Source organism: Opisthocomus hoazin, chromosome 5 (assembly GCF_030867145.1).
Source record: "Opisthocomus hoazin isolate bOpiHoa1 chromosome 5, bOpiHoa1.hap1, whole genome shotgun sequence".
In the NCBI taxonomy this organism is placed as follows: Eukaryota; Metazoa; Chordata; class Aves; order Opisthocomiformes; family Opisthocomidae; genus Opisthocomus; species Opisthocomus hoazin.
In genome coordinates, this window is record NC_134418.1 from 72,277,604 (window position 1) to 72,304,932 (window position 27,329).

The window sequence follows — 27,329 nt, forward strand, 5'->3', positions numbered from 1 at the left end:
AGGTTGTCCAGGGGGCAGGGATCCATGAGATCTGTGATTGCTGCTCAGGGACAGGCTGCATCATCAGTTGTTGGGCGGTGAGAATTTGTATGGTGTATCACTTGTTTTGCATATTCTTTATAATTATTCCTTCTTCTGATGTCTCACTAAACTGTCTTTGTGTCAACTCACAAGTTTTACTTTTTGTCCATTCTTCTCCTCATCCCACTCAGGGGGCAGGGGAGTAGTGAGTGAGCGGCTGTCTGGTCCTAGTGGCCAGCTGCCAGGTTAAACCATGACACTTGATAATCACAGAATGGGAGGGGTTGGAAAGGACCTCCGGGGATCATCTCGTCCAACCTTCCTGCCAAAGCAGGGTCACCTACAGCAGGCTGCACAGGACTGTGTCCAGGCAGGTCTTGAATATCTCCAGAGAAGGAGACTCCACAACCTCTCTAGGCAGCCTGTTCCAGGGCTCCATCACCCTGAGAGTGAAGAAGTTCTTCCTCATGTTCAACTGGAACTTCCTATGCTTCAAAAGTTTGTGCCCTTTGCCCCTTGTCCTGTTTGCTGGGCACCACTAAAAAGAGTGTGGTCCCATCCTCCTGACACCCACCCTTGAGATATTCATAAGATCCTCCCTCAGTCTTCTCTTCTTCAGGCTAAACAAGCCCAGCTCCCTCAGCCTTTCCTCCTAGGAGAGATGCTCCAGTCCCCTCATCATCTTTGTAGCCCTCCGCTGGACTCTCTCCAGTCATTCCTGGTCTTTCTTGAAGTGGGGAGCCCAGAACTGCGCACAATACTCCATATGTGGCCTCACTAGGGCAGATGACCACGTTAATTACATTAGGTACGCTGCTACCAGATACAGCCTACTGCCAGGACAGCAAATGTATAAGCAAAGTATCTGTATGACTTTATTATCTGAAGCATGCTGAGCCACCTATCTATGCATGCGCTTAGAGAATCCAATTACTGTGTTTGTGACTTCACCCTTAACGTGGTTTCACATTCATATTGCATAAATTAAGGCAGTACAACTAGTGTGAAGATAGGCAAAGGTAGAGGCGTAATTAAGAACACAGAACTAGAACTCGGAGCATTAAGCTACGTCATTTCTGCATCACATTGCTTTGTATTGCACAGACCTACTGAGGTCCCACTTGCACAGTGAGACTCAGTACCTTCTCGGGTAAGAGATGAACTAACAGATGTTCACCATCATCTGAGAGAACAGCTTCAGATTTCTAAAGAACTCACTCCTTACCAAAAATGATTAATAAAATGCTTATCAGTACCTTTTATTGTTGTAAGGTTTGTTCTGACATATTTCAGGCGACAAATAGTATGGCGTTCCTATGCAAGTGCGAGTTAACTCGGCAGTACTAAGGAAAAAATAAGAATGAATGTGAACTAGTTAATTCACATGAAGTGCAGACTGTTTTCCTAGATCAAAGTGATTTAGATTAAGTCAAAGAAAATAGCATTAAAAAAAGGAGTTACCTGTTAAGAATTCTGGCAATCCCAAAGTCTCCCAGCTGTATTGTTCCATCTTTGGTTAAAAATATATTCTTGATATAGAAATTTTAAGAAGTCTGTTAATTAAAACATTCATACACTCGCACTCTTTTTGTTCTCAACATGTTTTGGGAAGAACAAAGTTTTCTACTATTCAATCACCCTAAATTCACTAGCCGTAGTGTTATTGACTCCTATGAAACACTAGACTTATTCTAGTCCTACTTCATCAAAATTGAATGCTATCACACATTCTAAAACATAACCTTTCCTGTTCCTACACATAAAAACATGAGTGATACTCATGTAGCTTCACCAAACAGTCTCATCTGTTTGTACAAATATCAAATAAACCTCTTCCAGACAATTCTGATGAAGTGTTCCCGGTATCAGAGGTGTTTATGTAAAAAGACTATTTTCCATAATTTTCCAATTTACAGTAGCAAGACATGAACGTAATCACTTTGGAAGTAAATTCAGTTAAAAAATAATTACTTACATACCTGTGACTTTATGTCCCGATGCAAGATCTTTCTATCATGTATGTGTTTTAGCGCTAAACAGATTTGTACAAACCAATCCAGAATCTATGCATAAAAGAAAATGCAACATCTTCATTTACCTGAAAGCTTCCCCAGTGACGTAACTGAAGATATTATCAAACCATTTTTATAATTTTAACTCAAGATTTTACACTCTTCCCACAAACCTGTCTTCATTTATACCAACCAGTAATTAAAAACATAAGAGTACCATCACTATAATGCAAACTTATTAATGAAAGATGCCCATTACCCAAATTAGATATTAAGCCTGAGACTACTAGCTTCATTACATATTATAAAGCTAAAAGAAGTATGCAATGTGAATTTGATTGGCTAAAATGTGTAAGACACAGAACTTGGATCTTAGAGATTGTACTATTTCTGTAACCAGTAGAAGTCTTCTTGCAGTCACTCAGTCAACCAACAGTTCTAAACAGCCATACTGATGTTTACAGAAACTCTTATTTTATCATCTAATAATTTTATGTATTTTACCTTAAAAAGAAAAATAGTACAAAGCAGATTTAAATGAGAAAAGCAACAATCAACATATAACTAGAAGATTACAAACAAGCCAACGAACCAATTTTTTTTGTAAATTTGTAAAAATCACAATACAAGAAGTGAATAATGACAAGAACTTTTCCATGTGAATAGTGGTTTCACACTCCCACCTTCGAGGTACATACATGCCAAAATCACAGTATAATGCAAGGTGCAATTGTCACTTTTCCATTGTAAATTCTTCTGGTAAAATTGAGACCAAATTAGAAAAACGAAAAGTTTTACAAATTACATCCAAGAAATTTCATGATTGCCCTATTCTAAACACCATCAATAGATCTAATACACTACTAAGCCTTTCCAACCACAGGTAAATTGAGATTATACTGGATGCAGACACAAAAGCACAGAAACAAATTATAAACAAGGAAACATACATCAGTTCTAACAAAAAAAATGCATCCTACATAATCTATTTTAACTTAATTTATTCAAATCTGTATATAAAATCCTCTTCTTTATTCCAGATTCTCCCACAGTACAAATGACTTCATAACCAGTACAATGGAAAAAGAAAATCTGCCAGTATGCTTCCAATATAATATTAATTTTTTTCTAACAGAAACAAACTTCTGAATTAGGTAAACTTCATATTGCTTTCTTTCATATTACTATATTTACAAAGTATGTTATTTTATCCTTCTGAGAAATGAAAATCAGTATTACCAACCAAAAATCCTCTGCCACTCTATCTTTAAAAAAAGGTAGCAATTCCAAAGGCTTAAAAATACTCGTGTTGTCCTTCAGTATTTTTCATTTCTCAGATTTGGTTTACTTTGCAAGAGATCCAACTTTTTTTAAAGCATCTTACACATACAGACAAAACCCAATTAAGATATCCAGGAATTCCAGTTACTTTTTTTTTTTTTAAAGATACTACTGTGACTCACGGCAACGAGAATCACAATTTGAGAACCTCCTTTTAGATTAAGCAACCATAACTACCAAACAGAACCAAAATAATTTACAACTCATGAAAAAGTATCATGCACCAAAGCACTACAGCAACAGTTTGCTGTTACCTGATCTTCAGAGAACAAGATTCCTTTCTGAGCATTTATTTTTTTAAACAGGTCGCCTCCTTCACAGTAATTCATCACTATGTACAGACAGCCATTCTCTGTAAAACAAAACACAAAGTATTTCAAAAAGAAAAAACGACCCATCTTCAACATAACTTTCTGACTATCTTCATTGCAGTCACAGAAAAAGCAACAAAAAAAACCTCCACCTCTTCACGTGCAGCTTCACATACCATCTATTAGTCCCTTTTTCAAATGTCCAGCAAAAATGCTTATATTATTTAGAGTTTCACAACATAAGTTTCCCATTTCTAGTAACATCGGACTATTTTGAAATGGAAAGAAAAAAATGGCATCTGCTGAACAAATGCCCCAAAGTGGGGTTCGAAACCACTACGAAATTACAGGTCACTTTATCAATGCGATATAACACCATTCTTCAACATGCTTTGAAACATGCTATAGACCCCCTACCCTAAAAATAGAGATCTTAAGTTCTAATTGAGCCAGTTGCCTCTATTCGCCTAGTTCTCGGAGTTTTACCTGGACAACGTATTACTTGCACTAAGTGCAAGAAAGTGACAATCTCCAGCTCTCATACCAGACACACGGTTCATTTCAGAGACTAAAGAACAATAATGAAACTTCCAGCAGACAATGACAGATGTAAACACTTATTTTCTCATTTTTGAAAGAAATTTGGGGAGACTTCCAAAAATTCTATGCAAGTTTCTACTAGGCAGTATGAACACATATAATATATTTCACACAAAGTTACAGTTTTGTTCCGCAACGCAATCTTTTCCAGTTACTGATGCAAAAAGAGATTAGGCAGAAGCAAACTGCAAGTTACTAAAACCTCAAGAACTACACTACTCACATATTAGGGATGATTTTGAGAAAAGCTGAATAAATGCATAAAATCAATCACATAGAGCTCAAAAGAAAAACTCTTATTTTACGAAAGAGTTAGTCATAGCACTTAAAAACTCTAAATACAGTCAAACTTCACTAAATCTTTTAAGTTGTTCAAATTTCACTTCCACAGAATGCTTCTGAAGTCTGTCTTTCAAAACATCATTCTTTTGTGCTTACGTGTTTTGGTTTAGCTTTATAATCAGTATTATTTTAAAAGATGATGCTAGGAGTCTGGATTTCTGGCAGACCTGTTGCCGAAATAATTATCTTTTATAAACCAAATCAGTATGTTCAAAGTCAATGTGCTTTAACAATAAAGATGCAACACGAAGTCTCATGAACTACAGATTACGGGATGTACCTTCTAAGAAGAGAAAAGAAAAAAGCAGTCTTAAAGAAAAGGCCTCTATTACAGAGAGGACAGAAGTGTGGATTTGTGAATCAGAAGACCATGGCTGTGCAATATGACTATGGCACAAAATTATAACTTAATAGAAAAAAAATAAAAGCCCCCAATCAAAAGACATAAGAAAGTCAGCAGAAGGGAAGGAAAGGAGAAAAGAGCAGCATTCCTAAACAGCATCTCAAATAATATTTAGGTTTTTTTAATAGTACTTTATGATAGGCTCTTGGAAACTTTTATCTGTTCTGCTTATCTCCCAAGACATTCACTGTGAAAATAATGTGGAATAACATTTCTCCTTCCTTCATAGCTTGATGAAGTAAACAGTACCATCTATTCTTCCAGCTCTGAAAGCAACAGTATGATTGTCATTACTAAAGACTGCATTTTAAGACAACAGACTTTGAGACAAAATTGCTCTTGCTAGGTTATCAACACTCTAATTTAGACCATACTCATACCTAACCTGCACAAGCATTCAAGTTGTTGGGGTATACACAAGTATTCAAGGAGACTTAAACTCTGGAGAAACGAGAGCACAACCCTTTCACTTAAGCATCAACCAAAATCAATGAATGTAAGGAAGACACATGAATATTTTTATTTATTTGTTGCACTTGTTAAAAAAATTCCTATTATTTTTTAAATGTGCAGGAGAATTGTGAAAAAAATACAGCCAAAAAAGAACTGAAGCAAGCAATACAAGTATGAAAAAGTGTGCTTAAAGAGAGGAAACATGCTGACTTGTAAATTACGTTGAATAAGTAGTGCATAGACAGTCACTTACTATCACTGTTTCAGGTTCTATTGCATTCATCTATCTTACCTTCAAATGACTCTCTATACAAGACAATATTCGGATGTTTCATGTTAGCCAATACAGCAACTTCTCTCCTTGATTCTTCTCTCTCCTTATTTGACATCTTTAAAAGGAAAATAATAATTTTTGAGAACAGGAATACAAATAGAATGGATCGGTAATTAATAGTAATCACTCACCTTAGAGATGTTTATTTCTTTAATAACATAATGTTGGCCATTCTCTTTAGCTTTGACAAGAATTGCTTTCCCAAAGGATCCTTCTCCAATCTTTCGCACTTTAATATATCTATCCATAGTTATCTTCTTAATGCAGCCTTACTCCAGTACTAGTACTAGCAAAAAACCACAAAACAGATTTAGTTAGCCATAGCTAGTCATCTAGCCTGCGAGGTCATGTTTCTTTTTTTTTTTTTTACTCAAAATGTCAATCTATTTGTCTCCTCACTTGCATCACATGCTTTGTAGCATTTCTGCAGATCATCTACATTTAGTCTCGATTCTGTCTTGGTACAGTTGGCTCATTTGGTGTAGAAAAAGGTCTGCACTGCTAAAACCAGTTTAATCTTTCATCCTGACAGACAGTATAAAAAAAGGATATGTTTTACCTTTAAATAATGCAAGTAGTCAGTGCCATAACTTCCAATTTGGCTAGCACAAAAACATCTTATAGAGCTGCAGCACCCAGTTAACAAACTTTCATTCAACTTTACTTTGAAGAACCACGATACAAGCGGGGGGAAAAGTTTCCTACATGTTGTTTCTCAAGAAGCACTAAATCCAGTATTTTGGAAATTAGTCACTATAATGAAGCCAACAATGGACCGAATTCAAGAGCTCCCCATCATGCTGAGAATCATTACTCAATATAAAAAGGCATGACCTTAATTCTGATAGAAAAATTAGATAATTTATTTTTCTATGCTGCGTAGAAAATAAATTACAAAATGGTGCACACTGGTATTTTTAATATACTATGTGACCACTTCAACTACCTCTCAAGAGTAAACAGATTACTCAGCTGAATGTTGATGGTGTTCAAGGTTCTACATTAAAAAAAACTTTAGTAAAAATAAGACACTAGTGAGCTGCATGTGGAATGTACGGCAATACAGAGAAGTGTCAGAACAGCAAAGAGAATTGGGAAAACAAAGACCAAAGTGATAAATATAAAAGTAAATTCACAGTGAAGTAAAAGGTCATCTCTCCTACAGTAGAAAGAACTTCCATACCCTGAGCAAGATTCCGTAAGCCAAAAAAGACAAAACATTCCTACGCTTTTCTGCACCCAACCCCACTTGAGAGCATTAACAGCATTTCTGCTTTGCAGTACCTGGCTTCCTTCCAACAGGAGACCCTATTTGCTTAGATCTGTGCTTCACACACACCTCAGGTAAGGCTCTTCTCCCCGATTTGGGATCGTGTTTTTTGTCACGGATTACTATGCACAGATGCTGCTAAAGAGTCTCAGAAAGATGAAGGACCCATACCACAGAAGCAGACTAAAACAAATAAGCTTGATCAGTATAGTAAGACAAAAGACAAGAGAACTGACGTAATCTTTTCTGCAACACAGGAGACGGGAAAACAACCAGGACTAAGGATAACTACCAGGAAAGAAAAAAGGGAAAATGACAGGCCTGCAGTATCTTGGTGGGGTTTTTTTGCCCTGAAGTACAGAAAGGTAGTTTAGTGTGAAGCTGAACTCTAAAAAAACAGAAAAGAGTCAGTATTAACACCAATATTCTCTTTTAGGCAATCATAAAACATAGCAGGTGCGACACAACTTTAACTTCACACAGTTTTACTAAGTTCTCTTCCTATACCTGCTTTGTTTACGACACAAGCTGCACTGTACTACAGCTAAACCAGCTGCATCAGGCGCAGTCCAGGGCTCCTACTGCACACCGCTCTATGCGAATACAAACGATCAACGAGCAGCCCGTGGGCGAGCAGGCACAGTTCGGTCACACAGGGTACGTCATTTCGCACGAGTTACACGGCTTCTTTTCACCCGCGGCTCGGGAAATACGAGTCTCGAGAAGGGATCCCGGCGCTGGCAGGGCGTTGGCTTCTCAAGCCCTGGGCAAGAAGCCAGCTTATCCTTCAGTGACGCGCTCGTGCGCCGGGGCACAAGTCACACCCCGACCGACCGCCGGGCGCCGACACGGCGAGGCGACAAACCCGGGCCGCACGGCCAGGCCGCGACCGGGCGGGCGGAAAGCGGCCGGAGACGCCCGCGGGCCGGGAGCCGGGCCGGACCGCGCTCCTCGGCCGGGCCCCACCAGGCCGCGGCCCCCTCACAGCATGACCAGGGCGAGAGGCGCGGCCGTGGACCCTCAGCCCCAGAGCGACTGAGGCAACCCGCCAGCAGCCCAGCTCAGCGGCTGCGCCTGCTGCTGGTGCCGCCCGCCTCCCCCCAGCCCCGCCATACCTCCCCGCTGCCACGGCCGCCCGACCGTGCCACACGCCCGCCGCGGGCCCGCCCCCTCAGCCTCTACTGGCGGGCCCGCCCGGCGGCCCAGCTCCCATTGGGCGAGGCAGCAAGGTCTCCTCACCGCCCTTCCCGCGTTCGGCGGCGCTTCACCGTGGTAACGGGCGGCCGGGGGTCACGTGGCGGCCGGGGGCGGGGCTCCGGGCTGGCGGCGGCGCGCGGTGGTTTTTTTGGCGTGTCGGGAGCGAGTCGCGCGCGGCAGCTACAGGTCTGTCGCGACTGTGAGGAGCCCGCGGCGGCGGGGGCGCGCCTGGGTTCAGCCAGCAGCCGAACGGCGCTGCAAGGCATCGAGCCCCCTCCTGTACCCGGGCAGCCGCGCCTACCCCCCGGTCTGGAGCGCGGAGCCGTGACCGGGGCCCGCAGCCCGCCCTCACGCACCGGGCCGCCTCCCGCGGTACGGAGGTACACCCGAGCCCCGGCCCCCCCTCCGCGGGCACGCGCCTAACTGGCGGGAAGGGGGACCCGCCTCGGCGGCGGACCGCGGGAACCGGAAGTAGCGGCGGTGACGCGGACTCGCGGGGCAGGCGCCGAGCGGCGGCGCGTGCGCGGGAGGAAGCCCCGCCTCTCCCTCCCTCCAGGCCGAGGGGGGCGGGGCTGGCCGGCGGAGCGACCGTCGGGGTTGGGGGGGGGGGGGCGTGCCGAGCCCGGTGTCCGCGGCGTCTCCGCGACCCCGCCCCGCCGCGGCGGGAGGATGAGCCAGCGCCTCCCCGGGGAGCAGCGGGCGGCGCCGCCACCCGGACAGGTAGGGGCGGAGCTCGGCTTGCTCCCCGCGGCGGGAGGGCCGCGGCACGGGCACGGCGCCGCGACGTGACGGGACGGGCCGCGGGCGGGCCCCTCGTTCCTGCCCGCCGGGCGGCGGCTCCGTCCCGAGCGCGGTGGGCCGAGGGGAGCAGGAGAGGCGAGGGCGGCGGGATCGCTTCGCCCCGCGTCCGGGAAAGGGGCGGGAACGGCGGCTCCTCGCGGGCCCGCCGCCTGACGGCTCCTCCGGGGCAGGAAGGGCCGTGCTGAGGGGGAGCACGCGGCGGGCAGCCCCCTCAGCGGGCGCCGGCGTCCCCCGCGTACGGAAAGCCGAGGGGCTCTGCGGGCCGGGGGGCCCGGGGCCGCCTCCCCGCCTGAACAGCGCTGGGAGCGTGCCCGCTGCTTCGGTTGCTGGCTGCGTGCTGGCCCACGGGTGCGGTCGGCCGGGCTGCTCTGGCACAAGGGAGGAGGTGGTGGGCTCGACTTGGGGCCTCTGAATTAGGAGGGTGCAGGTCAGCGAGGTTAAACCCGAAGATTGCCTGGTTTCTTGCGTGTTGTCCCACGCACTGGTCCAAAACCCTTCCGTTCCCTAAACAAAAATGTGGAGCTGATGGTAAATCAAGTAGTTATAGATTCTCACCTGAAGCGGACAGCGGCGAGCGCGACAGCGGGAAATTGTGTGCTGACAGCAAAGCATGTTCACTGCTGAGTGGTAAAAAAATTGCTGTGTCACACTTTAAAGTACAGAACTAGGTAAATCAAGGCCTTAAAAGGAAATTAAAAATGTCTCTGGTGCTAAACTGGGTTAGAATAGACACTTTTTGGGGAAAGATTTTTCAAAATGGTAATCATTTGGGTTTTAGGACTTGCACCTCCTGTCTGAGGTTGCTGGTCCTCTGAAGTTTATGGTGCAGAGTTTGTGAAAAAAATTAAGCTCATGGGTAATTTAAGCATCAGATGTGTTGGTACCTTTTGCTTTCAGAGGCCTTTCTTCTTGGTGGACCTGTGAAGGGTTTTATGTTCTGTATCCCTTGGCAACGTAGATGCTTCTTTGCAAAAACAGCTGTTTGAATGAAGGACGTGTTAGCATGACAGATTTGAAAGCAGATAGCTATCAATACTGTTTCTCTGTTTAAGGAAACTTCAATATGCTCTAATGTCAAATTAAAAAAAAAAATCATTCGTGCTTTGCAGGAAACAAATAAGCAAAATAAGCCCCTAGAGAACTCACCAACTGTCACTCATTTTTTCTAAGATAGAAGTCTTGCACTGGCTAACTGCTTTACATTTGATGTCTTGTCTCTCTGATTGATAAACAGACGTAAACTTGCTGCTCAGTACTCTGAGTTGTCAAAATGGGAAGCAGTTCTGCTGTGGGAAAACTGCAGCTAGCTCAAAATTCACAGCTTGAAACAAAATGACTTTGCATCTGTCTGCAACACCTGTGAAATTAAAAGGTATATAGTGCCCAGAAAAATGGAGCTTGTTTCTCCTTTGCTTCTACTTAGTATTGGTACGTCACTCCTAAAAATTCTTTGCCTGACAATAGTAGCTGTCATGCACAGTGTGCATTGCAATATTTGTAAAAATATGTTTTCCTTGTTCTATGATTCCCAAGGCTGTCTTTGCCCAAATCTTTGCAGTATCCTGTCTGTGAGTGGTTTAGAATACCACTGCTCTCCCTGTGGTGTGTGCTTGCAAGTTAAAGTAATCCTGGGGTGTCTCTCTTCTCTCTCTCTGTTGTTTAATATGGACTTGTAATAAGAACAAGCCTATCCAAATCCTCGACCGGGAAAGACACTTGAAGCTGTTGGTCTTTGCTCTTCATGACTGCATTGCTCTGAGCCACTTGATGAGTTTGTCTGCATTTTTCTCTCGCGATTATCTTTGTACTTCCTCTTGTGCTCTCTTCCACACCTAATGTTTTTCACAAACTGATGTTCGGTAACCTGCAAGTGAGAACCCACTGTGCGCTGGTTATTCCATGAACAGCTGGGTCTAGTTGCATAATATATATTCTCCCCTTCACTGAATGTACACTTTGGCTTTTTTTAAACTCCACTTTGCTCTGGGGTGGGGGGGGGGGGGGGGGTGGGTGTGTGTGTGTGTGTGTGTGTGTGTGTGTGTGCGCGCGCGAAAACTGGGACAACTGTTCCTGGCAAAAGGCATTTTAGGAACATTCATAATTTCATATGCATGTGGATAGGTGTTACTGTGCACGTCAAGCTTTCAGGGTAAAATCTTATAATAATTTCGCAGTAGGGATATTTTTAACTTGGTCATAATAGAAAAGTGGAATAGAAGCTCTACTATTGGAGAGATTTGTGCCAGAAGCAGTAGCGCCAGTTTGAGTTGTTTGAAGAGTTCATTCCCTAATTCTCAGACTCCAGGTTGCATGTTCCCAAACTTCTTGCTTTGGCACCGCTGTGGCAGCAGCAGTAGCCCAGTTACCTCTGCAGGTGGTCACCACTGGCAGCGATCGTGTGCGCAAAACTGCTTATACACCCTCCCTGCTCATTTTCCCCAAACTAAGATTTCAACTTTATACCTGGGTGCTCCGAGAGCAAGTTCCCAATTCTGTGCTGTGTGTGTCATAACCTGAAAGTGCAGGTTCTGTGTTGGCTGAACAGCTCTTCCTAGACACCTGTTCAGGTGTCAGGCCGTCTTTTTGCCTGTGCTCACGAATGAGGTGTGCAGCTCCAGGCACTGCTACATTGTGCTTGTTTATATGCCAGGCTTTGGAAACTGAACGTGCTCAGAATATTAGAAAGTTAGGAATTACAAAGTTTGATAGCTGTTTAACTTGCAACTTGTTTTTTAGTTTTGGAAACCCTTGTAAAATCATCTGAGAGAATAATGTTTCAATTGATTCTGATAAGAGGGTTTTAAAGAGATTGTAAAGGTAATGTTTGGTGGGACGTGCTCTGCTTTAAAAAGATAGAAACTGAAAAATCAGCATAAACCGTTGAGACAGTGGGTACACTTAATGAACTCATACTGGCTGTTATTAGCAGAGAGAAGAGAGTTGACAAAGTAGTTCCTGGGCTTCATGCATAATAGAAAGTGTTCTAGACAAAGCTGTTAAAATAGTTGTAAATCTGTTTACATCTGGAGCATGCTTAGTTATTTGTGTTGAGTAGTAGGTAATGTTGGATATGTACTCCTGGAAATGAATGGAAAGAGGAGAACCAGCAGTGGTTATTTGTGATGAGATGCAGAGAGTCTAATCGCTTATTTCCCCTTGAACTTTCTAGACAGTCAGCTTTTTTGTTTGTTAAGCGTTTTGTTTAGGCTTTCTAGTTACTGGAGTAGACTCTGCGCTTACTTTGGAAAGGTGAGGAGGACTAGTAAATGAGAAAGTGAATGGAGTCCTGAAGCACAGACCCTTTGATAAAAATAACCTTTGCTGTTACTTTTTTTTTTTTTCCTTATTTTTGGTACATTCTGATACATTTCTGTAGAAAGTTCATGAAAGAGGAAGTACTCAAGTGTGCATTTTGCAATTGTATTTTTTCATACTGCAATACAGTATAATGAAGAAACATTTCCTCTCTGAAATAGTAAAAATGTACTTTTACTTCAGTAATATGTTTAAATTACAGATAGAGCTACTGAGGTGACTTAATATTTTGACACTCTGCCAGTTAAAATTCAAGTACTTGTGTTCCTGAAAGAGAAGTTTGTGTTTGAATTCTTTCCACTCTTATCCCAAATTAGTGTTCTCTGCCAGATTTGGTTTTTTTTTTTTTTTAATGTGTTATCTGCAGGTCTTGATCTACTGCAGCTTTTCCCCTGAGGTTTCTGTTGTTAATTTGTCTCTTGTATATGTGTTGGGGGAGGGGGAAAGCGGTTCTCCATATGTTTCCAAACACACTCATTTTCTGATTCTGGAAAGTGTATCTACAGCTTTCTGAAAGGGGTATCTCTAGGAAAGAAAACTGAAGATTTTTTTAATTATTATTTGACTTTTTGCTGCTTGTTTTGCTGAAAAACTTTATTCTAATATGGAACACCTCAACAATGAGTAAATACTTAAAATTATTATCAGTCTTACAGACTTACCAGTTGTCTTCTGGTTTGTGCTGAAACATGAATATTATTTTAACTTACACAACAAAGCTTCTAAGACTGCAGAACACTTGAGGAGGTGAAACAACCCATGCACTGACTATTCATGTTCTTACCACTCCTCTGTAGCAAATTTTAAGAAGTCTTTTGGGTCTTTGGATAGGTAGAGGATGGATTATTTTTAATAAATTTTATCTATGAACCCAGTGAACTGATCTTATCTCTGTGGTTATGTAACACATTTATGATAACTGACCTTCTTGTGTTAACTCTGTTAACTAGAAGCCTTTTTGTAAAGTGTTTCTGAATCTTTTTTCTGTAATTGTCAAAATGAAAAATGTCCCACGAAGCCACTTTCTTTTTTTCCCCTCGTAAAATACCCAGTTCTTGCTTTCAACTTCATACCACTATTTAACAGTAATAATTTCCCTCCAGACTCTCCTGCCAGAAACTTGTCTACTGTTTGTAGGCCCTGACAAAGTACACATAATTTTAGAAATTGTACTTGCCAACCAGTCAACTAAGTTTTACAGCTGGGGAGAAGAGTATTCAAGTGAGGGGAACTTGCTGTACATTCAGAATTGTTAATGCACTTGATTTAGTGAATGCTTCACTTTTGGTGGTATTTGTGTGTCTAGGGCTTCACTGCCTTGTTGTTTGTTTTTTGGTTTTTTTTTGAATCTCCTTTGGTTAGTGTATATATGTTAAAAAGCACAAACAAGCCATTAACAATCTTATTTATTAACATCATAGGTTCACAGGTCTCTCTTAACAGGTTTATTTATTTCATCATTTGAAGAAGACCAGAATGGCAATTAGGAATGGTTGGATATGCTGTATTTATAAAAATGAGGTGGCGTCTATCTTGTACAGCCAAGAAGGTCAGCTGTGAGCCAGACCCAGGTGTTGACTGCAGATCACTTCAGTTTTTCCTTACCTTGCTGCCTTAACACTGCTGCTTGAAAGGATACAGAGCGAGAAGAAGAGGAAGCCTGTTGTCAGGGCTCCTAGCCTTGGAGTTTAAATAACCCCACATAGTGCGTCTGTCAATTTACCTGTTTGTTACATGTACTGAAAAGAGCCCCCAGCCTTCTTTATTTTTTGGTGACCAAAGACTTGTCATTTCTAACCAGAGCACAGTGAATGGGTTCCTCATTAGCTGATATTTTCTTCACTCCTTTTAATTTTGAAAATCAGTAGTAGGGAGAGTAAGTAAACAGGAACCAGCGGGGGTCCCCACAAGATTTCATAAGCAGCAGTCGTATGCCTGTGCTGTATTTTGGAGAGCTCTATAGGATTTTTTCCTTGATCTCGAGGGCTTTAGCGTGTTTATAAAGAAATTAGAATTCAGTGCAAGGACCTTAAAAATCTGTGGTAGATGCTGTTATCAGGAAGATGCTTAAACTGGGGATAGTGGTGCTTTTTCTGTGGTGCTCTCTTATTCAATTTATATTAAAGTTTCTTTTTTGTCCCTTGAGTGCTTTCAGATCATTCAGATACAAATGTATTGAACTTGAACAAAATTATCTGAAAGATACCCAACTCAGGTGTGACCCTGAACTTATGAATCTGTGCACATAGCTAAGGACTGTTTTAGTGAATTTCTCTGAGAACATAAAGCAGCGTGAATAACAAGACTCCTGGTCATTCTGGTGGGGTGCAAAAGGTCTGTTCCATTGTTTGTGTAATCCTCAGATGACTGTAACACAAGTTCACATTAAAAAGGAGAAAAATCCTTTAAAAACTGTAAAGAGAAGGTTGCACACTGTTGCTGTGTCTTTTCATCAAGCAGAGAATGAGCATCATGGCTGAAGATGCAACCAACAAAAGTCACATTGTCTACAATGGAACCAACAGTCATAGCTCCTGCCCTTTAGAAGAGGAGTATGGGTTTTATCTTTTAGTTGTCTTAACGAATTTCAGTGCTATTCTCATCTGAATGTGATGACAGAAGGAACATCAGAGATTTTTTTGCTAAAAGGACTCTCTCCATCTTTTATTTCCTGGACAGAATATTTGCAGCTATAGGTACAGACCCATTAGTTTAGAAACTAATACTGTATCTCAGGTGTATCTTAGGCTTGCTGTGAGGTGGCAGCCATGGACATAGTTGTTTACCATGACTTGGCTAAGGATCAGTACTTGCCTGCGAAGGTTAAGCTTCTGAGTTACGTTTGCTTTTATATTTAGTTCAGGTTCATTCTAAGGGATTATGTTCTTAGGTTGTTTTTTTTTTCTTTTTAAATTCTTAACTAAAAACCCCATTAAAGACCTTACCACTCATGTAGCTGCTTATTACTATGCCTGGGGGGGAGACTACTCTTCCACTCTGATAGCAGAGTTTTTTTTTAGTGTATCAATAAATGTTTAGTAAGTTTCTAATATATCAATAAATAGTTTAGCAAGTTGAAATCTGAGTTTTCAGCTAATCCAACCAGTTTTCGTTGAAAGCAATTAAAAAGTATTCACATTAGAATCATAGAATCGTAGAATGCTTTGGGTTGGAAGGGACCTAGGGGTCATGACCCAGGTCATCTAGCCCAACCTCCCTGCTGTGAGTTGGGAGCAGGGACATCTTCAACTAGACCAGCTTGCTCAGAGTCCTGTCCAACCTGATCTTGAATGTTTCCAGGGGTGGGGCCTCCAGTACTTCTCTGGGCAACCTGTTCCAGTGTTTCACCACCCTCATGGTAAAAAATTTCTTCCTTATATCCAGTCTAAATCTACACTCTTTTAGTTTAAAGTCATTACTCCTTGTCCTGTCACAACAGGCCTTGCTAAAAAGATTGTCACTGTCTTTTCTATAGGGCCTCTTTAAGTACTGAAACACCGCAGTAAGGACTCCCCGCAGCCTTCTCTTCTCCAGCCCCAACTCTGTCAGCCTCTACTCACAGGAGAGGTGTTCCAGCCCTCTGATCATTTCTGTGACCTCATCTGGCCCTGCTCCAACAGGTCCATATCTTTCCTGTGTTGAGGGCTCCAGAGCTGGAGGCAGGACTCTGGGTGGGGTCTCAACAGAGCGGAGCAGAGGGGCAGAATCACCTCCCTTGACCTGATGGCCACGCTTCCCTTGATGCAGCCCAGGATACAGCTGGCCTTCTGGGCTGTAAGCGCACATTACTGGTTCATGTCCAGCTTTTCATCCATCAGTACCCCCAAGTCCTTCTCGGCAGGGCTGCTCTAAATTCCTTCATCCCCCAGCCTGTATTGATATGGGAGGTTGCCCTGACCTGGATGCAGGACCTTGCACTTGTCCTTGTTGAATCTCATGAGGTTCACACAGGCCCACCTCTCCAGCTTGTCCAGGTCTCTTTGGATGACATCCCATCTTTGTGGACCGCTTAGCTTGGTGTCATCTGCAAACTTGCTGAGGGTGCACTCGATCTCACTATGTCATTGATGAAAATATTAAACAGCACTGGTCCCAGTACAAACCCCTGAGGGACACCACTTGTCACCAGACTCTCTGTTTGGACATCGAGCCATTGACTACTACCCTCTGGCTGTGACCTTCCAACCAATTCCTTATTCACTGAACAATCCACCCATCAAATCTATATTTCTCCAATTTAGACAGAAGGATGTTGTGGGGGACCATGTCAAAGGCTTTACAGAAGTCCAGACAGATCACACCCGTAGGTCTTCCCTTTTCCACTGATCTAGTCACACCATCATAGAAAGCCACAAGGCTGGTCAGGCAGGACGAGGTTGCTGTCAGACTCCGCCAATATGAGGAAAGTCTCTCTTCCTCCCTTGTCTCAGCCGTGGAGAAACTGGTCAAGCAACTAGACAGGAATGTGTCCTACTCCCCACCTGTACGGGCCAGTGTCTCAGCTATTAGGGGCAAGCGTTTCTCTGCTCAGGAGAGGGAATACAGAGGCTATACACCCCGGGGCACCCTGTGGTTCTACTTGCGTGACCACGGAGAGGACATGAGGAAGTGGGATGGAAAACCCACCTCAAGTCTAGAGGCCCGAGTACGTGAGTTGCGAGGTAAAACAATCACCAAAGGGGATTCTGTTAGGAAAAGTGCCGCTCCAGTTTCCAGCAGCCAGCTCTCCAGACCAGGTAGACAGTTTGACCTTGATTCCGATCCTCTGGAGGGGACCTCCAAGTCATTTTTACAGCAGGTGAGCAGCAAATTCTCTGACGAGGATTAGAGGGGCCCTGCCTCCAGCCAGGTGGAGGAAAGGGACAACCGTGTCTATTGGACGATGTGGATTCGGTGGCCTGGCACGTCAGATCCACAAGAGTATAAAGCTCTAGTGGACACTGGTGCACAGTGTACTTTAATGCCATCAGAGTTCAAAGGGTCAGAGCCCATTTGCATTTCGGGAGTGACAGGGGGGTCGCAAGAGCTGAGTGTACTGGAGGCTGAAGTGAGCCTCACTGGGCAGGAGTGGCAGAAGCACCCCATTGTAACTGGCCCCGAGGCTCCGTGCATCCTTGGGATAGACTATCTTAGGAGAGGCTATTTCAAGGACCCAAAGGGGTATCGGTGGGCTTTTGGCATAGCTGCTGTGGAGACGGAAGAAATTAAACAGCTGTCCATTTTGCCTGGTCTCTCGGAGGATCCTTCTGTTGTGGGGTTGCTGAGGGTTGAAGAACAACAGGTGCCAATCGCGACCACAACGGTGCACCGGCGACAGTATCGTACCAACCGAGACTCCCTTCTCCCCATTCATCAGCTGATCCGCCAGCTGGAGAGTCAAGGAGTGATCACCAAAACTCGCTCACCCTTTAATAGTCCCATATGGCCAGTAAGAAAATCTACTGGAGAGTGGAGACTGACAATAGACTACCGTGGCCTGAATGAAGTCACACCACCGCTGAGTGCTGCCGTGCCAGACATGCTAGAACTTCAATATCAGCTGGAGTCAAAGGCAGCCAAGTGGTACGCTACAATTGACATCGCTAATGCATTCTTCTCCATCCCTTTGGCAGCAGAGTGCAGGCCACAGTTTGCTTTCACCTGGAGGGGCATCCAGTACACCTGGAATCGACTGCCCCAGGGGTGGAAACACAGTCCCACCATTTGCCATGGACTAATCCAGACTGCACTGGAAAAGGGTGAAGCCCCAGAACATCTGCAGTACATCGACGACATCATTATATGGGGCGACACAGCGGAGGAGGTTTTCGAGAAAGGGGAGAAAATAGTTCAGATCCTTCTGAAAGCCGGTTTCGCCATTAAGCGAAGTAAAGTCAAGGGACCTGCGCAAGAGATCCAGTTTTTGGGAATAAAATGGCAGGATGGGCGCCGTCAAATCCCAATGGATGTCATCAACAAAATAGCAGCTATGTCCCCACCAACCAGCAAAAAGGAAGCACAGGCCTTCTTAGGTGTTGTGGGTTTTTGGAGGATGCACATCCCAAATTACAGCCAGATTGTAAGTCCTCTGTACCATGTGACCCGGAAGAGGAATGATTTTGAATGGGGCCCTGAGCAACGACAGGCATTTGAACAGATTAAACGGGAGAGAGTTCATGCCGTAGCCCTTGGTCCAGTCCGGTCAGGGCAAGATGTTAAAAACGTGCTCTACACCGCAGCCGGGGAGAATGGCCTAACCTGGAGTCTCTGGCAGAAAGCACCAGGGGAGACTTGAGGTCGACCCCTGGGGTTCTGGAGCTGGGAATACAAAGGATCCGAGGCCCGCTATACTCCCACTGAAAAAGAGATTCTGGCAGCATATGAAGGCGTTCGAGCTGCTTCAGAAGTGGTCGGCACTGAAGCACAGCTCCTCCTAGCACCACGATTGCCGGTCCTGGGCTGGATGTTCAAAGAGAGGGTCCCCTCTACGCATCATGCCACCGATGCTACGTGGAGTAAGTGGGTCGCTCTGATCACCCAGCGCGCCCGAATGGGAAACCCCAGTTGCCCAGGAATTCTAGAGGTAATCATGGACTGGCCAGAAGGCAAAGATTTTGGAGCATCACCAGAGGAGGAGGTGACACGTGCTGAAGAGGCCCCACTGTATAACCAGCTGCCAGAAGATAAGAAACAGTATGCCCTGTTCACGGATGGGTCCTGTCGCATTGTGGGGAAGCAGCGGAGGTGGAAGGCTGCTGTATGGAGCCCTACACGACAAGTCGCAGAAACTGCCGAGGGAGAAGGTGAGTCCAGCCAGTTTGCAGAGGTGAAAGCCATCCAGCTGGCTTTAGACATTGCCAGTCGAGAGAAGTGGCCAGTGCTCTATCTTTACACCGACTCTTGGATGGTGGCCAATGCCTTGTAGGGGTGGCTGCAGCAATGGAAGAAGAACAACTGGCAGCGCAGAGGCAAACCTATCTGGGCTGCCCCATTGTGGCAAGATATTGCTGCCCGTCTGGAGCAGTTGGTTGTAAAAGTCCGTCACGTGGACGCCCACGTCCCTAAGAGTCGGGCCACTGAAGAACATCAAAACAACCACCAGGTAGATCAGGCTGCTAAGATTGAAGTGGCTCAGGTGGATCTGGACTGGCAACATAAGGGTGAACTCTTTATAGCTCGGTGGGCCCATGACACCTCGGGCCACCAAGGAAGAGACGCGACATACAGATGGGCTCGTGACCGAGGGGTGGACTTGACCATGGACACTATTGCACAGGTTATCCATGAATGTGAGACATGCGCTGCAATCAAGCAAGCCAAGCGGGTAAAGCCTCAGTGGTATGGAGGACGATGGCTAAAATATAAATATGGGGACGCTTGGCAGATTGACTACATCACACTGCCACAGACCCGCCAAGGCAAGCGCTATGTGCTCACAATGGTGGAGGCCACCACCGGATGGCTGGAAACCTACCCTGTGCCCCATGCCACCGCCCGGAATACCATCCTGGGCCTGGAAAAACAAGTCCTGTGGCGACATGGCACTCCCGAAAGAATCGAGTCGGACAACGGGACTCACTTTCGCAACAGCCTCATAGACACCTGGGCCAAAGAACACGGTATTGAGTGGGTGTATCACATCCCCTACCATGCACCAGCCTCTGGAAAGATCAAACGTTACAAAGGGCTGCTAAAAACCACTTTGAGGGCAATGGGGGGTGGGACTTTCAAAAATTGGGATACCCATTTAGCAAAGGCCACCTGGTTGGTTAACACCAGAGGGTCCACCAACCGGGCTGGTCCTGCCCAGTCAAAACCTCAGCGCCCCGTAGAAGGGGATAAAGTCCCTGTAGTGCACATGCGGAACATGTTAGGGAAGACGGTTTGGGTTAGTCCTGCCTCGGGCAAAGGCAAGCCCGTCCGCGGGATTGCTTTTGCTCAAGGACCTGGGTGTACCTGGTGGGTAATGCGGAAGGATGGGGAAGTCCGATGTGTACCTCATGGGGATTTAATTTTGGGCGAGAATAGTCCATAAATAAATTGTATAAAGTTAGTTGTTAAATAACCCTGTCACTGTCCGTTATCACTGTTATAATTGTTATATTTTGTACCAGTAGTAGCATAGTAAGAATTCTCCAGATTAAAGAAGGATGGACTTTTTCGATGAAAACCTAGCAGAGCACAGCAATGATGGAACTGGACCTGGTTTTCAACAACTGGCATCCAGCAACTTCATCAAGATCAACATCTCCTGCAGACTGTGGGCACGGGCCGCACCAGGTACATCAGCCGTGAGCTCCGGATGCAGCAAGTGACCGCCCATCACCACACATCACCTCCCCTGCCACGGAAGACCATTATGACAGATGGAGCCTGAAGTCATGGATTAAATGAACTCAACGGACACTTTAGAGTGATGATCCATAGACTAAGGGAATGATATCTGGAGACAGGAGAAGTGGTGGTGATCAACTGGACAATGGGGGACCTGGGCGTGACGTAGATGGTATGGAATAAGGGGTGGATAATGTCCTGGGTTTGGCCAGAACAGGGTTAATTTTCACCGGAATCCAGGAAGGGGCACAGCCGGGGGGTGGGGGCTGACCCCACCTGGCCAAACAGAGCCCGGTATTCCATACCATGTGCCGTCACGCTGGGTTCCGGTGGGGGGGGCGGTGCGGCGGGAAGGCACTCGCGGCTTGGGCGGGCGCAGCGCCGGTCCGGTTTCGGGAGAGCGGCTGTTGTACGGTTCGTGGTTGTGTTTTCTCCTTATTTGTACCGTTGTTGTTCCTGTTTTCCCTCTGTTTGCTGTTCTGTTAAACTGCCCTTATCCCGACCCACCAGTTTCTGCCTCTTTCTTTCCATTCTCCTCCGCACGCCGGCGGGGGGAGGGGCGGCCGCGTGGCGCTTTTGTTGCCGTCGGCAGCCGAAACCGAAACAGGGTAAGGAGAGAGTAACTTGGTTAGTAACTTGGTGAATGTGAAAGAAGCAATCCCTTCCATCAGGCAGGCTAATACCTTTGTGCCAAGTGGTGCAAGTCTTCAGCCTTCACAGCCATGGGCAGCTGTAGCCTTAGTGGTTAAGACTTTTTAGAGTGGAGATGAAGTAATTTTGAATACTTTGTACAAACTAAAGTCAATGCCCTCAGTGTTTGGAATCATATGACTCGAAGCATGAGTTCAGTATTCATCCTGTAATTAGGCTGGCAGTTTTAGGTTTGTTGGGTTTTTTTTTAAGCTTAGAAGATAAAAAGTGCTATAAAAATGAGGATTTGTTATTGATTCTGCTTTTGTGAAGATCAGATACAGTGGTGATGTTCTGTATTGATATGTATCATAAAAGTGAAAAACTTCTTGGACTGTTATGTTAAGCTTTTTTAATAAGGTTGGTAAGATTCAGTAGAATCTAGAAAGTAGATATGAATACTGTTTTCTTGTTACAGTTTTAAAGCTGAGATTGTCTTCATGCTTTACAAGTATTACCTTTTTATGTAGTTTTGTCTATGCGTTTCTGTTCTTGTCCTTGCTTTCTTTCTTGTTTAAAGATTATTAGAGTGTGTGTCTCTTTCCTCCGTGAACACTGATTTTATTTTGGAAGTAGCTGTGAATGGAACTAGACTAAGCCTTGTCTGTGTATATTTTCGGAAACTGACTTTTTATCTTCTGTTACAAGAGAATGTGCTACATAAACTCAAACAGATTTTTTTTTTTTTAATCAAATAGCTTAGGTTAACTGGCAGTGCTCCTTTGTGACTTTATTTTTCTAAATGTGACCTAAAAATTGACAAAGATCCTTTCTCAGTAAATCACAGAATCACAGAATGGCAGGGGTTGGAAGGGACCTCTGTGGGTCATCTAGTCCAATCCCCCTGCCGAAGCAGGGTCACCTACAGCAGGCTGCACAGGACCTTGTCCAGGCGGGTCTTGAATATCTCCAGAGAAGGAGACTCCACAACCTCCCTGGGCAGCCTGTTCCAGTGCTCCGTCACCCTCAGAGGGAAGAAGTTCTCCCTCATGTTCAGACGGAACTTCCTGTGCCTCAGTTTGTGCCCATTGCCCCTTGTCCTGTCACTGGGCACCACTGAACAGAGTCTGGCCCCATCCTCACTAAATGCAATAGGAGCAGTCCTGTTCCTGAGATCAGTTAAATTAGTTTCACATGGGTTTTTCTGAATGCTACAGAGAATTATCTTCTGTGTATTTATTTTTGTAAGGTTAGCATATGAATTCCATAATTTTCTGACAGTTTGGATTCTTGAGTATTCTTAAGAATTTTAGTGGTCTAAGCTGACTTGAGAAAATTCAGGAAAGCTGTTATTTTTCTCCCCTTCTGTTTTTGATTTGAAGTGTAAGATTTTTTGAGCCTTCTAACGAAGAAATAGTATGCTTGTGATCTAAAAATTACAGTGAGAAATTCCTCACAATTCATTCACCCCTTTTTCCAAACCTGAAGTTCAGAAGATGAATGATGTCTTCATCTTACTTAACTATCTTCACATGACAGGCGAAATAAATAAACGGAGGCTAGATATGCTGGGCCTGCAATGAAAATTGGAATGTAGTTTTGAAGCTGGTGAGACTAAGGATGAATGAGTGGCCACGACATGGCCTTTGTTTTAAAACTGTTGTAAAAGCCTTATCATTTCTGAGCTCAAAATTTCTTTCTGAAGGGCAGGCTTATTTAAAAACATAAAAAAAGATGACTGTGCTATTTTAAATTAACTCAATAGGGGAGGTTTGGAATTAAGCGTTCAAAGCTATTCTTGACTGCTTCCATCTTTGGGGCAGTTGTTCTGACATATATCCCCACATATGTTAAAAATTTAAGTGTGGGTGCGTGGAATGTTTCTGTCATTATTTACCTGTTCTTAAAGTGTATAGTAGTTGGATACTTCTTTTACTAAGATGATGTGTACAGAATTCCTGACTATTTTATAACAAGTAATGGCTTTTGAAGGTTCTTACCAGTTAAAACCATTAAAATCCTCTAATTTTTTCAAAAATTTTCAGCAAATGACGTTTCTGTTGCTATCACTGCATTTCCTCTACTGTGGAACACATTCTTATGTGTAAAGATTGCATTCTTAATTTAAAGTTCATCTACTTTGATTTTATGTCTGCTTTTGATTTTATGTCTGTTTTTTTATATTCTCACTAGGTGCTGTCCTCGTGTAGGGTGTGCAGGAAGGTGAGGGGACAGATGACTGCCTTTTAGCTCTTAGTTCTTAGTACTGAATTGAATATAACACTGATTTTTGGGTTTATCAGGATTCTTCTCAGTTTGGCAAAGAGCTCTTCTCTTAACAAGATCAATCATTAAGGGTTTTTTTTTTGTTTGGTTTTGGGAGTTTTTGTGGGTGTTTTTTTCTTCCCCCTGTTTAACTATTTAAGGCAGATTTGTAGTCTGGAAGAGTACTGTTAAGCTTTTACTTCACCCCCCTCCAAGGGAAATAACAAACTTAAGATGCCTTTCTTTTCTGCCACCCCTTTGAGATACAGAAGTGTTTTTATGTGTTTTTCTGGGACAACAGAGCACATAGCAGAGATTTACAGATTACTCGGATCACCTGACATCAAATTTCCTGTAAATCAGACTTCTTACTGTCCTGCTCTGTCTTCTCCAGCAACACTTCTCTGCACTGGAAGTGGTTCCCTCAGCTGACTCGCTTCTCTGCTTGACCTTTTATTTTAGAGCTTGAAAGATAAGCAGGATGTCTGGCGTTGGAGAGCAGAAAAGTGCCTGAGGTACTAGACTGTGCAGAAAACTGCAAAATGTAGCTGTTGCTGTGCTGTTCTCCTGTACTAATGTAGTTCCTGCCTGCACTGCATTTAATTAGATCTTTCACAATTCGATATACCTGTGTGCTTACTTCTTTCTTCCCTCTCGCTAGTCGTAACAGGTAAGACATCCTGCTTTAGCTGCCTGTTCTTTGGTTTTCTTGGTTTTTTTATTGGTGGTTTGGTTTGGGGTTGGTTTTTTACTGCTTAATTTTTTCAGCATCAGAGGCTTCTTTGTTAACCTGGTTTGTAGAAGAATTTTGGTGGGTCAAGACATCCTGGAAATAGCTTGGTAATGGAAGTGTTAGTTGCACCTTTTCTGCTTTACAGTCATTTCATAGAAGAATTGGGTATGTGAGTTGAGTCAAATTCCTTCCCTGTTCCAAGAGCTCCCTGAATATTACCTAGATTTTCTTTTTTTGTTCTTACAGTACATTGCTTCACTATTTTTTTTTCCAAAGATAATTTGAAGCATTTTTGAGTCTGCTTTCTGAGGTATCTGAACTGGGCTCTGGATCAAAACTATGATGCTCCATAGAAATAAGTTAAATGTAATATCTTTAATGTTCTCATTAATGCTTTGTAATGTCTCTTGGACTTTTACAGTAGTCTAGCTTAAAAAAAAAAAAGGTTTATTACTTAAATATTTACTGTAACTAGTGGTTGTTCGGGAATCTGGTGTAGGATTTTTTTTTTTGTTTGCATTTTCAGGATATTGGGTTTGGCTAGCATTCAGCCAGCACCTTTTTTCTGCACTTGCAGTTCCTCTTGAGTAACTTCCATCTTTCTTTGCTTGCCTTTCAGTGCCCATTTGGATAGGGCAGGGATTCTGTGGAATGAATCTGACATTATAAAATGGCAAGTTGGCTGGTTAGTTCTCTCTTCACAACTCCTTAAGCGTTTGTGCAGGGCCTCTTGTGTGAATGCACCCTTCCAGTATCCACAAAGGATAATCTGCACCAGACTGGGTTAGGCACAATACTGGTTCTCTTCTGGCTGTTGTAGCCATAGAAAAAACATTCTCCTGACTCTTCTTTATTGTTGCTGTTCCCAGCAGTCTGTTCCTGAGGAGGAGTCTGCTCTCTGCATCCACATCACTCCGTTTCCTTCACTCAAGCGAGGCAGATCTCTTGCCTGCTAACAGAGTTTTAAGGTCACCTAAGCATACACTTTTAAGTTGTCTTGAACGTTTAACACAGCTCAGGATAGTGCATCCCTAACTTTGTATCCTAGTTTGTTAAGCAAATTCCTTTCTTAAAGGCACACAAGGAAATCTCTTGTATGTCGACCTAAGCTGCCCATCCCCCCTATTAATTGCAGGTAATGGTGGACAGATTAGTGACTGACACGCTCTTAAGAAGTAAAATTTTAGTCCTACGTGAACTAAAATTTTAGTCCTCTTGAACAGTTAACATTCTCAGGGTCTTGGGTTCCTGCATTCCGGCTGTTCCTGCATGCTGCTATGGGGCAGTATCTGTAACTGTATCTGGGTCAGATACGAAGAGGTTGGGGTAGCTGACCCGCTGGGAACATGGAGAATTAATGTACGGTTCTTAAGAATCTTGGTTAGGGTCCTGAAAATGAATGGTTTTGGTGTTACGGCTTTTGCTTGATTGTTGGAGAGGTCTGTCTTCTGCAGCAGGAGACATGTAGTGCTTCAAAAGAAGATGAGAAGGCCTGTAGTATCATGCCTTTCGTGTAACTGTAGGCATGTATGTGCCAGAGGAGTTGACATGTAGAATCACATTTGTGCAGAGGTGATACAGTATGCTTGGTCTGGCTCTGGAGAGTCTCTTGGTTTGGTTTGTCAGTTACTGACTGATTGATGAAGCTTTCCCTTCCATCGCAGACCAGGCTGAAAGCATTTTCTCGTTTATTAGAAGATTTAATATGTGTAATCCACTGTTCTGACATTTCTCTAAAGTGTTTAAAAAAATGTCCAAAGGGAGAGTTATTTCTCTTATTCTGAGTAGCAGGTTTGTAGTAAGATTAACTGAAGCTGTGGAATTTGATATAGAGAAAATTATCTCTTTTAAAGAAATGTTTACAGTGTTCCACCTTTATACTGTAATAAATACCTCTACTGAGACTATTACAGGAAAATGTCTTTATTAGATGAAAAATCTCTTTGTGGCTTCCAAACTTGATACAATAATTAAAAGACTAAGCAGGCGTTAGCCATGCCTTCAGTATGCATCAAACATAACAACAAAGTGTTAATAGCAGAATTCACTACTCATGACCCCTTAATTTGTGTCTGTTAACTCTGTAGAATTAATTCCTTCTGAGTTCAGGTAGTTGCTTTTGCTAGTTGTGGTTCTGCCTGTTTGCAAGAGAGATACGCTCACTTATGCACATTGGCAGTAAGGATCTTCAGAAGTTCTTGGAACAGTTTGAATTTTGAGTTTGGAGGCCTGGGCTTTACACAGAATTAGTAGTACTTTTGGGGTCTAGATTTTCTACCTCTGTTGTTTTGATATGTTTGCAAACAACTCTTTGTGATCGTAACTGAATGGTAGTCTTTCTCTTGCTTGTTAATTGTTTTCTCCTTTGTAATAAAGATTACTACATAAGTGAAAAAAAAACCTATTAAAAAGAGTAAAATATGCAACAGGAAGAGACCACAACAGACTAAAAGTTACAGTGTGCTACAGGGAGGGGTTTGTGTCTTGTGCTTTTTGTCTTCTAGTGCTACTTTTACGGACAAGACGGGAGAGTTCTCTCTCTCCTTGCAAACCTCATCAGAATGTAGGTAAAATCAGGTGAATGTAAAAGGAACAAAGATTTCGCTCAAGCAGGAGGGCAGTTGGTGTATGAGAATGTAGAGTATAAGTTTTGGTGCATGGAACAGGTGGAGGAAGGTGACGAACGATGCAGTGAGTGGCAACACTGCTAGGAAGTCCCAGTGTCTCGTTTCAGCTGTGCTGTGTGGCTTCCATTTATGATAGTACCCAACTGGTACTGGCAGAGTGATAGTAACAGGACTTTTTGTGAGCATAATAATGAAAGAGTCAGACTGTTTGTGATCCGATTTTTTTGGGGCCATGTTCTTTGTAGGTACCATTTTATTTGGAATACCAAAAATTACTGTGTGTGAAAAGTTAATATCTGTTGAACGGTTTCAAGTATAGCTTGTGAAAAAACTATGGATTGTGATCAGATCTGTTTGCGGA

At 43.6% G+C, this 27,329-nt stretch overlaps 2 protein-coding genes across 19 annotated transcripts in view; one reads left to right on the forward strand and one right to left on the reverse strand.

Annotated features, from left to right (window-relative positions):
- NEK1 (NIMA related kinase 1) overlaps window positions 1-8,735 on the reverse strand; it is a 51,059-nt gene extending 42,324 nt beyond the window's left edge. For 6 of the 16 annotated variants that reach the window (XM_075421708.1, XM_075421702.1, XM_075421707.1 and 3 more), the window contains exons 1-7: window positions 8,203-8,735; window positions 5,949-6,103; window positions 5,776-5,872; window positions 3,629-3,726; window positions 2,001-2,084; window positions 1,483-1,550; window positions 1,278-1,364 (exon numbers count right to left, since the gene is read on the reverse strand). In XM_075421708.1, the coding sequence (XP_075277823.1) occupies window positions 1,278-1,364; window positions 1,483-1,550; window positions 2,001-2,084; window positions 3,629-3,726; window positions 5,776-5,872; window positions 5,949-6,065 (551 nt within the window). In that variant the 5' untranslated portion in view covers window positions 6,066-6,103; window positions 8,203-8,735. Of the gene's footprint in view, window positions 1-1,277; window positions 1,365-1,482; window positions 1,551-2,000; window positions 2,085-3,628; window positions 3,727-5,775; window positions 5,873-5,948; window positions 6,104-6,216; window positions 6,343-7,101; window positions 7,967-8,202 lie in introns of those variants that run through there. The other 10 variants (XM_075421706.1, XM_075421701.1, XM_075421692.1 and 7 more) reach the window with 8 other exon arrangements.
- The window catches only part of CLCN3 (chloride voltage-gated channel 3), a 77,146-nt gene continuing 58,279 nt past the window's right edge, over window positions 8,463-27,329 (forward strand). The window contains exon 1 of one of the 3 annotated variants that reach the window (XM_075421711.1): window positions 8,463-8,656. The gene's annotated coding sequence lies outside the window, so the exon portion shown is untranslated. Of the gene's footprint in view, window positions 8,657-8,868; window positions 9,005-27,329 lie in introns of those variants that run through there. The other 2 variants (XM_075421710.1, XM_075421713.1) reach the window with 2 other exon arrangements.